This window comes from Micrasema longulum, unplaced genomic scaffold, assembly GCF_059751315.1.
Source record: "Micrasema longulum isolate JH-2025_06_02 unplaced genomic scaffold, ASM5975131v1 h1tg000965l, whole genome shotgun sequence".
NCBI classification, from domain to species: domain Eukaryota; kingdom Metazoa; phylum Arthropoda; class Insecta; order Trichoptera; family Brachycentridae; genus Micrasema; species Micrasema longulum.
Window position 1 is genome coordinate 94,192 of NW_028278156.1, and position 16,712 is coordinate 110,903.

General features: G+C 32.6%; 1 protein-coding gene across 1 annotated transcript in view; it reads left to right on the top strand.

The window, feature by feature from the left end:
• Positions 1-11,142, top strand: part of LOC148277860 (pancreatic triacylglycerol lipase-like) — a 33,845-nt gene extending 22,703 nt beyond the window's left edge. The window contains exons 2-7 of the mRNA XM_088232268.1: positions 610-667; positions 3,011-3,263; positions 4,640-4,788; positions 6,552-6,769; positions 8,273-8,438; positions 11,051-11,142. Of these exons, the coding sequence (XP_088088394.1) occupies positions 610-667; positions 3,011-3,263; positions 4,640-4,788; positions 6,552-6,769; positions 8,273-8,438; positions 11,051-11,135 (929 nt within the window). The 3' untranslated portion in view covers positions 11,136-11,142. The remainder of the gene's footprint in view (positions 1-609; positions 668-3,010; positions 3,264-4,639; positions 4,789-6,551; positions 6,770-8,272; positions 8,439-11,050) is intronic.
• The last annotated feature ends 5,570 nt before the right edge of the window (positions 11,143-16,712 follow it).

Below are 16,712 nucleotides of genomic sequence, written 5' to 3' on the forward strand. Positions count from 1 at the left end.
CTCAACTTCTTTAAAATAGAAAAATACCGGGTGTTTTCATAGTTTTTGGCAAATAATGAAAATTTTCTTTTGTTTTTTTAAATTTCAAAATACGTCAAAGTATTCTCAAGTGTTCATGCAGTATGAAATATGATTTAAACGATTGTTCTTTCTGATTTTAACAAAGCGCCATATATGTATTAAATAGCCCGTTTAAATATTGTTTTAATATTTCAAATACGCGTTCCTGTTAGTTTCACGGCGAGTGAATCTAAAACAATCTTTCTAGCAACCAAAATCATTATGTAATTATCTGTTAATGAGAAAATGTAATTTAATTGCATTCAATAATGTGTACCTTTGGAGAAACATTGATTTAAAATGAACTTTGCTGTTTATTTTGTATTTTGTAAACACTGAAATGGTTTGTTGGATAGCTATCACATGATCCTATAAAGGATTAAATATGATAAAAGTATAAAATGATGTGTTAAATGTCAATACACCCTAATATTACCGTGTCGTGTAAATTTGTGCGACCTTTAGTAGAAAATTTTACTCTCATTTTCCCAAAAGCGACACAATATTTTTTAAGGTAAATAACAATTTTAAAATTATTTTTGTTTTCAGGTTTATACGCTCACAGGGATAATATTATCGAAGATGTGTACTTAAGATTATATACGGGGTAAGTAAAAGAATGCATTTTTTTCTTGCATAAGAATATTTGTAGAAAACCCACTCAGTTATAATTAGAAAACCATGTCCAAAATAAAAATAGTTAAGCTTGTTTGGAACAACTTATTTCAAATGTCTATTAAGTTAACAATTTTGCTTTTCAAAAAATGTACTACTTATAATAATTTTGTGTTTATGACAAAAAAAACCATTAAATAACAACATGATTAATTGGCTATCAATCTATAAATAGTGTTTGGTTAAGTTAGGATCAAAGATCTAAGATCAAAGATAAAACCAATTAATTATTTACGAAAATGAACACTGAATTGACTTTTTTTAAATACATATTCGCGTTCATATGATTTACTTAAATATTAAATTTTTTGGGCATTTTCAACGATTTCTCACTATTAGAAAATTAAAATCAAGTTGGGGTGGAGTTGGGTTTGAACCTCGGATCTCTGACCTGTAAGTCCACAACACTAGCTAGGCCACGGGACCACAACCCGATAATAATTGCAAATTTCATAATATAATCAGGCAGTAAAAATATATTCTGGGCTTCTGGGTTCGTGTGTAAAATAAAACTAGAACACTGGGCGAGTGTTTTCAACGCGATGACTAGTCTAAGATAAAAATTCTGAAAAAGGAAATTGAGTGAGCCCGCCTCGTAGTGTAGGGATAAGCGCATTCACTTACTATGCTTGAGGTGTCGGGTTAGATTACTGACAATGTCAACATGAAATAATATTAGTTTTGAAGGCGGCTTTCCACTACAAGGTGATGATGATCTTTTCTGCCCAGGGCATCATAAAACTTTGTTTCAATTGTTTTTTTTTTTCATTATTTAGGTTTGGTTAGGAGTTAAATAAGACGAAGCGTATTTTTAAATATTTATATTATTATTTTATTCTGGTTTTATAACAATGGGACCTACGGGTCCCTTCAAGCAGCGAGTAAATATTAAAAAAATAAATATTTAGCAATATCATGATATTCATTCATACCATTTTTCTTATCATTGCGGCATAAATACACTTTACAATGTGAGCACGGCGAGTGAGACCTTGACTCCGTTTTCTTCACACTTTACATTTCACATCGACCTCTTTTCTTCCCAAATACGGGCCAATGTACTTCTCTATTTCATAGGCGAACATCATCGGAAACAGACTTACAATTCGTCTTCCTTCTCTAAATAGGATCACTTTTCAGATCTGATGTCGTGGGTAACCTTTGGGTAGGTAAATATTTGGACAGGACCTTTAGCGATTGCTCAACACGTCTCCAACATATATCATCATCATCATTATAATTCCCTTTCCGCACCAATCGCAGCGTATCTTGATCATTTTTGTTACATGAAGGTAAGATGATCAGTCTTACGCTTCAGGTACCAGTCCAGGGACTATGAAATATTCTAGTGTAAAAACACTTTTTAAAATTGATATTTCATATCTACCATGTCAAGAATCAAACCCGAGACCCCTTGAGAGGTAGGCAAACGCGCTGACTATTACACCACGAGGCTCCAACACATATAATCAGGATAATCAGGTTGTGGTCTCGTGGCTAGTGTTGCGGACTCGCGGATCAGAGATCCGAGGTTCGAACCCCACTCTACCCCAATTTGATTTCTATTTTCTAATAGTGGGTTATTTACAGCTCATTGAAAATGACCAGCGAAATTGAAATATTTAGGTAATACATAAGAACGCTAATACTTCTTTTAAAAAAAATCAATAATAATAATAAAAAAAACAAAAAAATTAACAAATACAAAAAAAAAAAATACTCATAAATATTACAGTAAATTCATCATAAATACAGCAAACAACAAATAAAAGTAACTGTGAAGCACTTGCTGAATATAAATTTTGCAAAAAAACATATTATTGTTGAGCACAAAAAACCAGACGTTTCAAAATGTCACCGGTATTGTTATAAATGCCGCTATTTTGAAAATATGAGCAGTAAACGATTACCCACTGGGTGTGTTAGTGAGCCTAAAAATCCCATCAGACAGAAAATGATAAGAAAATATTACAAGTGTTTAGATATAGTCTAATAACTTAGCATGACTTAAAAGTCCCATCAGGCTCGAAAAGGTTAAACTGTTGTTTGGTGTACCAATCCAGTATCCTTTGCATTATTGAGTGCGGATAAGAGGATAAAAAGACAGTGACATAAGAATATTGCAGATTTCATTCAATAATTCACATAAACCAACCAACGCCAACGACAAATCCTGTTTGTATATGCTTAAACTTATATCTTTCCTTCTCAAAAAATTATTCATGTCTGTTGAAAAATCTGTCAATATCAATAAATAAACAAATTGTTTTCACAGCTCAACAACCAAAGATTATGTAGATATACAGCTAAGACGTTCGGAAGAGCTTTTACAGCAAAAAGACTTCAGAAAAGATAATCCCACCGTAATTTACATCCATGGATATGAGGAGACTGCTGAGCAGGAGAGTGTTCAAGTCGTCGTATCGGCGTATCTAGAGACGAGACCTGATGTCAATATAATACTTCTAGATTGGTCCAACATGGCATTTGGGGCTTACATGATAAATGCGGCACCCAACACTCAAGTGGTTAGTACCTTCAAATTTATTTTCATATCTCTATGTTTGTAATTTTAGTTGAGATATTCTACATTTTATGGATTTTGTATATTCCGACTCTAGGCACAGTCTGTGTCGAGGGCGCAAAATAGGCATAAATAAAATAGGTGTAACTACTGCCATAATATACTAAAGTATTGAAATATTTTTAAAATATGTACGCTAATAAATAAAATAATATTTGCTAATTACAAATTATTTTTTCTATATGTGATACGTAAATACAGATAATCATACGTAAATATGGCCAAATTGCAAAAAATTGCCTAACCTGTAGGCACAAAAAATAAAACTCTTACAATAACGTTAACTTCAAAATCTTGCCTTAAGGCATTATTAAGGCAGTATTAATACTAAAGCCAATAAATAATATGAAGCACATTGTAAAGCCAATAAAAAATTACTGTATTTTTTCCGTCATTCTTAATTTTCATTGATTTTGCCTTGTGCGATTTTCATATAAAGAATGAACCGAGTGAATAATTATTTTCTGTCGACCTCAAACTTAGTCTTTAAAAATTAAGCCTGAGGTGAACATCGGAGCTGGACGGACGTCGTGTGGTTTGAAGTATTGGTACATCTGCCTATAGAAAATGTGTTTTTGTGCATCTACTTAAATACCTGAATCACGCCTGTTCACTATCGCCAGCCTACTGTCTCTCCTTATAATTATTTTGTAACACTTACAAATCTTTCAATATTGATTAATATAACTCTTAAAGTTTTCACACTTAAAATACTAAAGAAGGATTCTAGAATTATTATTAACTCAGAAAATACATAGTACTGTTTTGGTGGTTATACTATTAACAATAATAAAGGAGAAAAGTCTTGAAAAAAAATGTATAAGAGAAATTATATGTCAATAAATAATACAAAAATCATTGATTGAAATAAAATCAGCAAGAAAAAATATAATACAATTAAAGGCACAAAAAATGTTAAATTTTAATACAAATTAGTTTCGAATTTTGATTAGCATATAATTCACAATATTTCAGTGCGTTCTTTATTTCTATAAAAAAATACAATTAGCTTCCGCTAAGAATTTTCCCCAACAAACTAGAATACTATAGGTAGTATAAAATAAAGAATTAAAATGCATAGTTTTTTATAACTAGACAAGTCTTTCTGAAGAAAGTTATCAAAATGTTCTGTTTCTTTTATGTTCCGCGGTCCAATATCTCTCTCTTTTTAAAACTTAGAGTAAGGACTGAGTAAGACATCTATAATTATTTAGGTCTTTATATTAACCGCACTGAGGACACATGACCGCTACTTTGGTCCCAAGATACGGATGATCGCTGCGCTTCCTTATAATTCTATCGTAAAATGTATGATTTTAGGTTGCAGAAGCTGCCGCAGTTGAAATAAAGAAGCTCGTTGACCGAGGTCTACCCATAACCAAACTGCATCTTGTTGGACATTCGCTGGGAGGACAATTGTCTGGATTTATTGGAAGAAATCTTCTAAAAGAAAACCTTAAATTGAAAAGGTGGGTACGTTGTAAATAACGCATTGCAAATGATAACAAAATTTAAAAATTTTAATTATTGTAAAAACAATACTGATATCCTTATTCACTGTACAAACAGCGTTTTTACACTAGATTATTTCATAGTTTTTTTTTTATTTTACTTTATTTTATTTGTTTTAAGCCAATCAACAGGCCCAGGTAAGCCCTAACAGATTGGCATTAATGAGAATATATAACACTTACTCTGAACAGTCTTAAAATCTATTTAAATTTACAAAAGGTATAAAATATGGCATAATCTAGGCGGACATGACAAGTAAGTCATCGCGAGTCAGGATAAGGAGTGACAACACCACTTGCTTCTTAAATGCTTGTCCTTGCTGTAGGAACACATCGACAGTATCGTTTAATGAGATTTCGTTCACTGTTCTGAGGCTCCTTGGCAGAGGGGAAAAGAATCCGATGTTAGTTTTATAATTTTCCGCGGCAAAGACCACTACGCAAGTTACGGTGAGGTACATTGAGGTTCATCAAAGCAAGTATATCATGGGCATCTATACAGTTATATATTCATTTGTGCAAGAATATCAAACCAGCCAAAATTCTTCTGAATTCTAAACTAAAGATATGAAAGTACTCTAGACGATCAAAATAGTTGATTATGAAAGTATTTTATCCAATTCTAAATATTAACGATTAAAAAAAAATACTTTGCACTGATTCAATCCGCGTTATGTGAGTATTATAAATCAGGAGACCATATTATAGAATTACGTTCAAGCATACTATAAAAAAATGACTTATAAAATGTAATTCAAATTTTCGGGCTTTTGAACGGCTAAGATATTCGCAAAATAAATCCACAGATTTTGGTCTCTTTTTTATAGTTCCTGGACTGGCACCTGAAGCATACAACTGATCGTCTTACCTTCATGTATAATAATAAAAATGATCAAGATACACCGTGGTTAGTGAAACAATGCAGTGTTATATGCATCATCAGTTGCGGATGAGGGTTTTATGATGATGATAAAATACCCAACTCAAGTTTTTTTTTAATACATGCTAGTAATACATACGTATGTAATAAATTATTGTCGTACTTAAACTTTCCTCAATATTCTCGAAATTGTCATTTAAAAATATTTCAATAAGTATGGTATTAAAATAAAAACGAATGTACCCAATATAAGACTGATAAACATTAGGCAAGTATGAATAACATAATGTATCTGTGTATTCAAATTATAAAATCAAGTCCGGTGAATACAGTGGCTGGGCGTCAATGCAGTCAGATTATTTTTTGGCAAAATATAGCGAACACGCCGCAACAGCAGGCGCGAGCACGAATTTGGCAGCCACTCGAGACATGCCCAAAATGTCAGTGATCATCGATTTGCATGATCCATATGAGACACTAACTCTTCTGCCGCCATTCTAATAGTGATTCGGCAATTGACAATCACAATTTATCTGATTTTGTGGATGGTGTCATCAGTAGTCACACCAAAACATGCCTTACTAGTTTGTATGTCGAATACCAGCTACTCTTCCAAAATAGCCGAAAATTGACAGATTAATTATAAGCATGTGTAATAATCGAAGGGGAAAAAATCTCTTACAGTAATTACATGGGTACATATTTAAATTAGAATATTCCGCGTAGTTTTTGTCAAATATCGTAAGCAAGAAAATATTGGTTTATTGTTAGATTTGAATGTTTATTTTTGTTTGACAGTAAATATAAACTCCTAATTAAAACAGCCTTTTTTATATTTCAGAATAAGCAGTCTAGACCCCGCCTTCCCCCAATTTTATCCTAAAGCATTCTTCAATCACATATCAGAGACTGATGCGGAGTTTGTGGATGTGATTCACACCGATGCAGGAAATTACGGAGCGCCTGTGCGTACTGGCACTGCAGATTTCTGGCCGAATGGCGGAACAGGCAAGCAACCGGGATGCCCAAAGTTTGCACCAATACCTCTTTCAGACAAAGGTTAAAACATGTTATTGTTAAAACTCAAATACTTGGCATTGCATGTCAAATAAAATAATACATTTTATTACAATAGAGAGGGAAATTTTTTTAAAAAGGAATATGGAAGTCTAAGCTTTTATAGGGTTTATGACCTGTCATTAGCTGGTTTAAGTAAGAGTGAAATCTAGCTTCAACAATGTTTGAGTATGTCCAAATACTTGCAGACTAGCTGGATTTCCTCCCTAGGGAGTTATTCATATTTTTACACACTGTGTAGATTCATTCGGCTGAACCAAATTACCAACTAGGCAACGCCTGAAAACAATTTTCCAATTTGTATACTTCTTCTTTTACCAGGTAGTTAATTCAACAATGTTTGAGTATGTCCAAATGTTTGCAGACTGGCTGGATTTTCTCCCTAGGGAGTTATTCATATTTAAATTAATTTTAACAGAGAGGGAAAACATTTTTGAGAAGGGAATCTCACCCACGTGATAAAGGTTTTAGCTCTTTTACTTCACAGAAGTCATCAGATGGAAGAGTTGAGGAAATGCAGATGTTCAAACACTGGCAGAATGGTGAATGTTACAGTGTGTAAAATGGCCACTTAAACCAGCCAATGACAGGTCATAAGCCCTGCAAATGCCTAGACTTCCATATTCATTTCTCAAAAATGCTTTCCCTCTCTGTTGAAAGAAATCTAGCTTGTCCACAAATATTTGGACATACTCAAAACATTACATAAAATAATGCTGTATGGATTCAAGATCAATAAGATATTACAACAGAAATATATAACAATTTTGATAAACATAAATTACGCTGTATGATTCCCCGATAAAATAAAATATGATATTGTCAAAATCAGGGCATTGACTAAAGTTTTGAATAGAGTCCCATCACTTTTACAAATTTCTTTTTTTTAAATTAAAGATAACAAAAACCTAAAATTTCAGAACATTGTGATCATCCATACCTGTTGTCTATCTTAGAAACCAACCAAATAAAAGATTTCTGGTCTATAAAAACTTTCCTTGACAAACCTGAAAAACCAACATGCTTGTAAAATATGGTGACCCAACCAAGCATTTTAACTACAAAAATCGAAAAATGCCGTATCTGGATATAAAGTTAACTACCTTTTTGCAGAATGGTGAAAGTTGCACCGTGTGTAAAGTGATCACTCAATCCAGCTGATAACAGACCGTAAGCTCTGTAAATGGCTAGACTTCCATATACCAAAATACGTATATACCTACCTGACTTACTTTCAGCAGATACGCTTTCTTACAAATGTCATATTTTGCATTATATGATTTTATTTTTTACTCTTACCATCATTGTCATCCACACTAAACTAAATAGTGCAAGTGGCACTAGGCATCACTGGTAAACTAAGTGTATCTTGCAGGTAAGATAGTTAGTTATAAACTTCCAGATCATGTAGTAAAAAATATTCCAATTTGACCCTGTCAGGGGTTCATAGGTGGTTGTAAATATTTTTTTGTGATTTTTTTACAGCTCTCTGCAGTCATTGGCGGTCTTGGCGTTTTTGGGCAGAATCTGTTAGAAATCCCATAGCCTTTCCCGCCGTCAGCGCTTCATCCTTCAGAGCTTTCAAAAGAGATAACGCTGCGCCTGATGCTAATCCAAACTATATTTACATGGGAATAGATGCAGATTGCAGGTACGGCATACAACCTCCCCGGTAGTTATTTATGTGTAAATAACTGTATTGAGATAAAATTAAAACCAATTAAGCAATGTGGCAGATATGGATGTGTTATACTGACTCCGGTAAACTCGGATTTTGTTTTAAAGCATTTATTATAAAGAAGGCACACTAATCGCGATACTACTAATTATCAAAAGGATACTACAAAACTTAACACTTTGAGGAAGACGTGTTAACAAGCAGATCCAGTCGTGAAAAAAGCGGCAGGCTATCATCGCACGCGCCTTATGTGTCTAAAGTTGGGCTTGGATTACCAGCGGCTAAATCACAAATCATTATCGACGTGCTTAACCTTTCCCTTACTGTCCTAAAAACAATCGCGCATTACGGTGCTGTGTAGTCACTACACATGCAAAAAATGAGAGATTGTAAATCGTAAAAGTGTAATATTCATAGCCAATTGCTTCAATTATTTATAGTTGAAGTCAAAAGGGATGATATTTTTAATCCAATTGCTAAAAACATGAAAAAAGCATTAATTCATGCTTTCAATGTGCGCTTTCTAAGTCTGTTGATTGGCTTAAAAAAAAAAGAATCGCCCCAACGAAAGCCGGGAAGCTACTGACGCAGATAACAAGCGTCTGGGAGAAGTACAAGAAACTTTGCTGTTCGCACGTGTGACGCATAAAAATTGTCTCTCTCGCTCTCAAATATATTCATATTTTCGAGAAAGACGTAAAGAGTGTGCGAGATAATCATTCTCTTTTACTACGAATGCAACATGCGACACATTGTTAAACTTTCTATTGTATTCTTGATATCTCCGATTTTTGATAATACGCTTTTTATTTTCCCAATAAGCATTAATTATTTAATAAAAAAAAACATTTTTAACGATACGTAGATGTATAACGAAGGAATACCGAAAATCTCAACCCATCATTTATATATCAAAGTTATTAGATGCAATGTGTACTAACTACACATCACCGGGAAGGGAGAGTTAAAAACATGCTAAGCATTTGAGCGATCACAATTAACATGCTTAAGCTATCGCGGTCATAAGTCAACGCATGTGTAATCTTTAATTAAACGCTCGTGTTGGTTTGTTTTTTGTTTTACTCGTAAATAAATACAGTTCATTGCTGAAAAATCGGTGTTAATTATAAAAAAATAATACAATATATTGCACTTGCAAAATAGTAAGTAGTCTAACACAAATATGTGATTGCGCAGCAGGATTATGCGTCACGAAACGTAAATATTTTGACATTTAATATTAGGTGTTACCAAGCATCAGGTTGAAGTGTAACAATATTAAAAAATATAATAATCCTGATCTCACGGATGTTCCATTGTGATCGCGAATCCGATAAACAACCATGGTAAAAAATGGTTATCACGTCGCTTATTAGGACGTCGATAGTCATTTGTGATTGCGCCACCAACTTTGAAGCGAGCACTAAGTAGTGTTCGGAAACCTCTACATTATAAATAAATAAAAAAAAACATATATACTCCTTATTACCGCGAGTATGGAAAACTACACATGCCTAACCTGGCACGCAATCCTAGCTTTTCTTACATTCATACATTGACATGACTAAATTATTTAAGGTTATATTTATCTGATTACATTGAGTCTTTCTTGGCCATCCTTGTTCTACATTCAAATTCAATCGCCAATATGTATTACCCATAAAAAGAAAATCATTAGATTTTTTACAAAATGCTGCAGTTTAAAAAAATGTATTTAATAATTTTTAGTGAAGGTTTAATTTTATAACAAAATAAGATAACTTTATGAATTTAAGAATATATTAGGGTCCATCTTTTTACTAATCTACTTATTTGTTCATTTACGTAATATCTCAACGAAAGCGTACATAAAACAACGTTATTGGGAAGTGAATTTTAATTCATAAATTTGTAATTAATTTCATTAATAGGTACTTATGAGACATCAACTTGTTTAACATGATCCAAGTATTAATTTCTAATATGTATTGTAAATTGCTACAGTAAAAAAAATATAATTTTAATAAAATAAATAAAACAACTTTGTTTTTAACCACTAATTTTATTATTTTTTTTTTTCCACCAACCGGTTTCAAAGCAAACAAGCTTTTTCGTCAAGGTTTACGTAACTAATGAATTGATTCCTTTTTTATTTTTATCACGTTCACTAAATACTACACGTGGACCCAATCAATCTAGTCGTTTTTTCCTTACACAGGTGGTAATTTGATATCACTATTTTAGAAGTTAGACGAGAGGACTAAAAGAAATATTGTTTATTTGGTTTTTCATTATTATTTTCTTATTATGAATCGCTTTTTTAATTTCTAAGATTTCTAAGTTGTCTAATTTTAATATTTTATTTTCAACATGAAGTACTTTTAATCCAGTATCTTTATTGAAGTTATGATTAACCATCAGATGGTTTGATCAGATGATTTAAAAATAATAATTAAAAAAAATTAGTGGTTAAAAACAAAGTTGTTTTATTTATTTTATTATAATGAATAATCACAAAGTTAGTGCTTCAAATATAAACTTTATAAAATATAATTTTATTTATCCTTACACACTCAAATACAGCGAGTTATGTTTTTTTATTTCAGTTCGAGTGGAGATTTTTATCTCATCACCAATGGATGTCCCCCATTTGGAAAAGGTCTAGATGGCATCATATTACGAAATAAATAAGAAGAAATCATAAATGCTCTTTGTTATAAATTAGTATTTTATTTATTATTTATTGTTAAATATATTATTAAATTATTAATAAAATGACAAAATTTTATATATATTCCACGTTAGTAGTTTTAAGTATCTCTCTTCTAAATAACCTCAAGTACAAGATTCCCTTCTCAGCCCCTAATGATGCATAGGACGTTACGTTGGAACACCAAGCTCATCTCAATGAATTGTTACACGAAGGTGAGGTGATTCATTTTACATTTCAGATCCAGTCCAGGGAATATAAAATATGTGGAATGGCACCGTTTTACCTTGATACACCGATTCATTTTTAATTTCGCCAATCAATGTTAAGCAAACGTTAGTCCAGAGCTTACTTCTTCCACTCCTTAAGGCTGTAGTCTGGTAAAACGCACGCAAAATGAGGAAATCATTCGATTTTGCCATTTTAAAACGAATGATTCTTTTAATCACGCAATAAAAAAATAAATAAAATACAAAAATTACATAAAAACAATCATTTTCAAAGGTATTTCTATTAAATAATATACCTTAAAGTTTTATGTAACTTAAATAAAATTACTTTAAGACCGGCAGATTAAGCCATTTTAAATTTAGACTAAATTTAGGTAGCTGGGTTCTCATATTGAACTAAAATTTGTTGTAATATATTGGAGATAATAAATTGAACATGAAAGTGGCTGAATCAAAATTATTATTATATTTTTTTGTTTTTGAAAAGAAATAAAAGCATTTTAAATCACATAGATTTTTGTGACCTTTCCCTTTGTATCTACGTAAAATTATGCCTTCGGTAATACTTTTTAAAAAAATGTCTATAAAAATATTTTAGTTGAAACCTATTTTTATAGAATTATATACTCTTTTTTAAAATAAGAAAATTCTGGTTGAAATATTCAATTGGTAACAATATCTTATATCCGTTTCTATTACCTTCAAACCTGCCCTTACCGGTACCGAAAAGGGCAGTATTTTTAAAATGGCAAAATCGTATGATTTCCTCATTTTGCGTGCGTTTTACCAGACTACAGCCTTAATTATGCAAATGTATGTTACCCACATGATTATTGAAACTGATTGATAAGTTGGAACGATTGTAGAATACCTATTTATATACATTATATCTTAAATCTCCATAAATTTGATCACTTGACCGAATACCACACGCAACCAGTGCCGTCTTTACCATAAGGGCACACGGGGCCCGTGCCTAGGGTCCCCAATCTCAGGGGGCCCCGAAGGACCGACAATTTCTCTCACACATTTATTCTCAGAACATTTTTGTCGGGCACATTACACATTTTTCACAAATCAGTAATCTTATCAGAAGGTATTTACAAGGCATATACTACGTCATTATATCGATGACTGCGCCTATTCCTACTGTACTAATTAATAACATTTCCGAACGCGTCCTACCTAATTTACTAAATACACCATCTGGCGATCACTCACGCAATCTCCCCGATTCCAAAGTCAAGCTGCACTGTCTAAACATGGCCTAACATAAATGTCGACATTGTCTATGGTTGGGGGAATCCCCGAATGATGTATTAAACTATCAGTCTGATAAGAGTGAGTGGCGTTATTTTGTTTCGTTTGACATCTAAAATTGAGTAAAATAAACAGGAGTTTTGATTTGTTCGTTTAAACATTATTTCATAATGTTGATAAGAACATATTTAAGTGGTTCACAAAAAAGATTGATAAGAACATATTTAAGTGGTTCACAAAAAAGAAAAAAAGGTAAAGCTCAAAAAGAAATAACGGAAAAACTTCCAAAGCTCACTTCATTTTTACGGTTGAAGAAACAAATAAGCCGAGGGATTATTCATTCTCATCACCGCAAGACAAAAGTACCTCTGAATGTCACCAGGAAAAAAAGGTTACCTGTGACGAAAATGACAAACATTAGATGCTGAATACTTCAAGCTACTGTGAATTAATAACTGCAAGCTTAGAGAATGTATCAGTGTCTCCCGACCCTGGTACTAACTGTGACGACATTTTACCGGAAGAAGTTCGTGATATTTGGATTCGAAAAGGGCCAGAGTTTTTCCAAAATAAAAAAAGTGACTTCTCCGAAACTTCTACAAGATTTCCAGATTCAAATGGTAAAATCAAAACTAGATACTTGACTAAAAATATTTTTATTTGTAAATTGACGAATGGTGAGTCTTTAGAAAGAAAAAGGCTCCTTTATTCACCAGCAAAGAAATCTGTATACTGTTATTGCTGCCGTCTATTTAATACCACTACTGGTACTGGACATAACTTAAATTCTCCTAATTGATATAAAGATTGGAAGCATATAAGTAACTTATTGATAGAGCATGAGAACAGTTTACAGCACAGGGAATTTATGATGAATTATGTTGCAAGAATGAAACTACTGGACGAATTGATACTAAGTTGCTGTCCCAATATAATACAGAAATTAACTATTGGAAGAATGTGCTTAGGAGAATTGTTGCAGTCGTGAAATTTTGGCTTCAAGAGGTCTTGCTTTTCGTGGTGATAATGAGACACTTAGATCGCAAAATAATGGGAATTATTTGGGATGCTTAGAACTGATCAGTGAATTTGATCCTTTTCTTGCTGATCACATACAAAACTACGGAAATCGTGGAAAAGGAAGTACGTCATATTTATCCGCAAATATTTGTAATGAATTTATCAATTTAATGGGACAGCAAGTTTTGAAAACCATTGTCAAAGAACTTAAATCAGCAAAGTACTACTCTATTAGCATAGATTCTACGCCCGATCTATCCCACGTTGACCAACTGACATTCATTACGTAAAAGACGGACAGCCTATTGAGAGATTTTTGCAATTTTTGCCTATGGATGAACATAATGCGCAACATATAGCAGATACCATTTTAAACTTTTTTTTGAAAGCCTTGATATTCCTATAAAAGATTGTCGCGGACAGAGCTACAACAATGCATCAAATATGTCTGGAAAGTACTCTGGTGTTCAGTCAAGAATAAAAGAAGTTTGCGAATTTGCGATTTACGTTCCATGTGCAGCACATTCGCTAAATTTAGTGGGTGTTCAGGCTGTTGAGTGTGTTACTGAAACAGTAACATTTTTTCACATTGTACAAAAATTGTTAAATTTTTTATCGGCTTCGACAAAACGATGGAAGATTTTGACAGATCATTTAGGTGCAAATAGAGTCCTGAAGTCTCTTTCTGAAACTAGATGGTCTGCACGCGCAAAGGCTATTAATGCTTTGCAAAATGGTAATTTAAATATTACTGAAGCATTGTCTTCAATCGCGAGTGACATCAACCAACCAGGACACACTAGGAATTAAGCCCAAAGCCTAGCAAAAAAATGGGCAAATTCGAGACTGCTCTTCTAACGGAAATATGGCATGATCTTTTGGGAGTTATGAATAAAACAAGTCTAAGTTTACAGAATAGCACTATGACCATGGACGTTGTAACGAAACTTTACGAATCTCTAATAAGTTATGTCAATAACGCACGCAATAATTTTGATCAGTACGAAACGGCTGCTAAAGAAAAAAATCCATATGCTGACTACAAAGATACATTTGAAAGAAAAAAAATTCGCAGCACACGCATCACTTTTTTTGAAGGATCATCAGATACTGCACAGTTGAGAGACAAGGAAAAGTTTCGTGTAGATACTTTCATTCCCATAATTGACACATTAAATACGCATTTAAAAAAACGTTCTGCAGCATACCAAGAAATTAATAGTCGATTTAGTTTTCTTTGTCAGTTAACAACAATCGAATCTGATGAGTTGACCAAAAAATGCAAAGAATTTTCAGAATTTTATCATGAAGACATTAATGCAGATGAGCTCAAAACATAATGTTTTCATTTAAGCCAATATTTAAAAAACTTAGCAAAGCAATCAGTGGATTTAAATATCTCAACCTTACATAACCTAATAAAATCAGATAAATTGGAAGAAACTTTTCCAAACGTAGAAATTGCTACAAGAATATTCCTTTGCCTAATGGTTACCAATTGTAGTGGAAAGCGGTCATTTTCGCAGCTTAAGAGGATAAAGAATGAATTGCGAACAACAATGTTACAAAAACGACTGAGTAAATTGTCAATTATGTGCATAGAAGGTGATATCCTTCAAAAAATTGACTTTAAGGATATAATAGAAGATTTTGCTCAACAGAAATCCCGAAAGAAACCGTTATCGTAGTCGTAACCAAAAAACCAGCAGCATTCCGATATCATTAATGACATATTATATCATACTGTATTTGATTACCTATAAAAAAGGTCATACTTATACTTATTAGTAAAAAAATGTTATTATAATTCGCTTTTTTTACTTTCCAAAAGGGCCCCAAATTCTTGTGTGCCCAAGGGCCCCAGCCTAGTTTAAGACGGCCCTGCACGCAACTACACTGGCTCAGTATTAAGCATAGAAGAAACATTCACCACTTCCCTTCCCACTTTTAACCTCTCCCCTCTTCATAGTATAATGTAGATGTTTAGTCGATTACTCTTTCTAAAAAAAACTCTGTTTTGTTTTATTTATTAAATATTCTAATATACCTACAAAATGTCCATATACTTCTTATTTCTCAAATCGAAAAGTTTGGGAAGGTAGGGAGAAATTGCTTTTGTGCCCGACCTTATCTTTATATATATAATTCCTAATATAATATATATAATAATATATATAATTCCTCTGTACGTGTGATGTCACCGTACTCCTCCTAAACGGCTTAACTGATTAACATGCAGTTTTCACAGAAATATAGATCTTTGCGCTGTGCGTGTTCGTAGATATCAAAATCGTCAATCGAATATGTAAAAAAAGGTTAGGAGCATAAATGTTTTATTCATCGATCTACCAGGGTTGCATTCGAGGAGAATGCATTTGCAAAAAAATGAAAAAATGTTTTTTTGTGTATGAAAAAAGTTTGTTTTTGAATGTTTACAAACAGCATTTGTTTTTTTTGGATCTCAAACAGATTCTTTCCTTAAATTCCTTATAATTTCTACCCATTTATTTATTTTTATTAGATTTTTGGTAACACTAAAATAATATTAAATTCAATACATTTTAAAAATCGTATTCCTACATAAGTACACCACTTTGTTGGTGAGACGACCGGAGTTTGACGTTTGCAAAAAGAATGCTATATTTGAAAAAATATTTATTTTTGGAATTCAACCATAAACAAGTACCTACTTACATTCAATATTTTTAGAATATCAACAATTTTTAGTTTTTTTTCAATTTAATCACAAACAAGTACCTAGATGAAAAGTATTTTTCCAAGATGATAGCAGGCAAGCCAACGTTCGGGCAGGACAACGTCTGTTGGGTCCGCTAGTATGTATATAAAGTCGATGGCAATCCGTAACCGCGTAACTCAAAATCGATGATTTTTTAAATGTGTGACCAGTAATATGATATTATGGATATTTTCTTACATTTAGGTCAATCTTACTTTACAATTATACACGGTTTTTCAGGGCCAAACCGCGAAACTTCGGAGGAACATTCCTCACGGTAAGCTTTAAAAAAAATCAGAAAAAAAAATCAA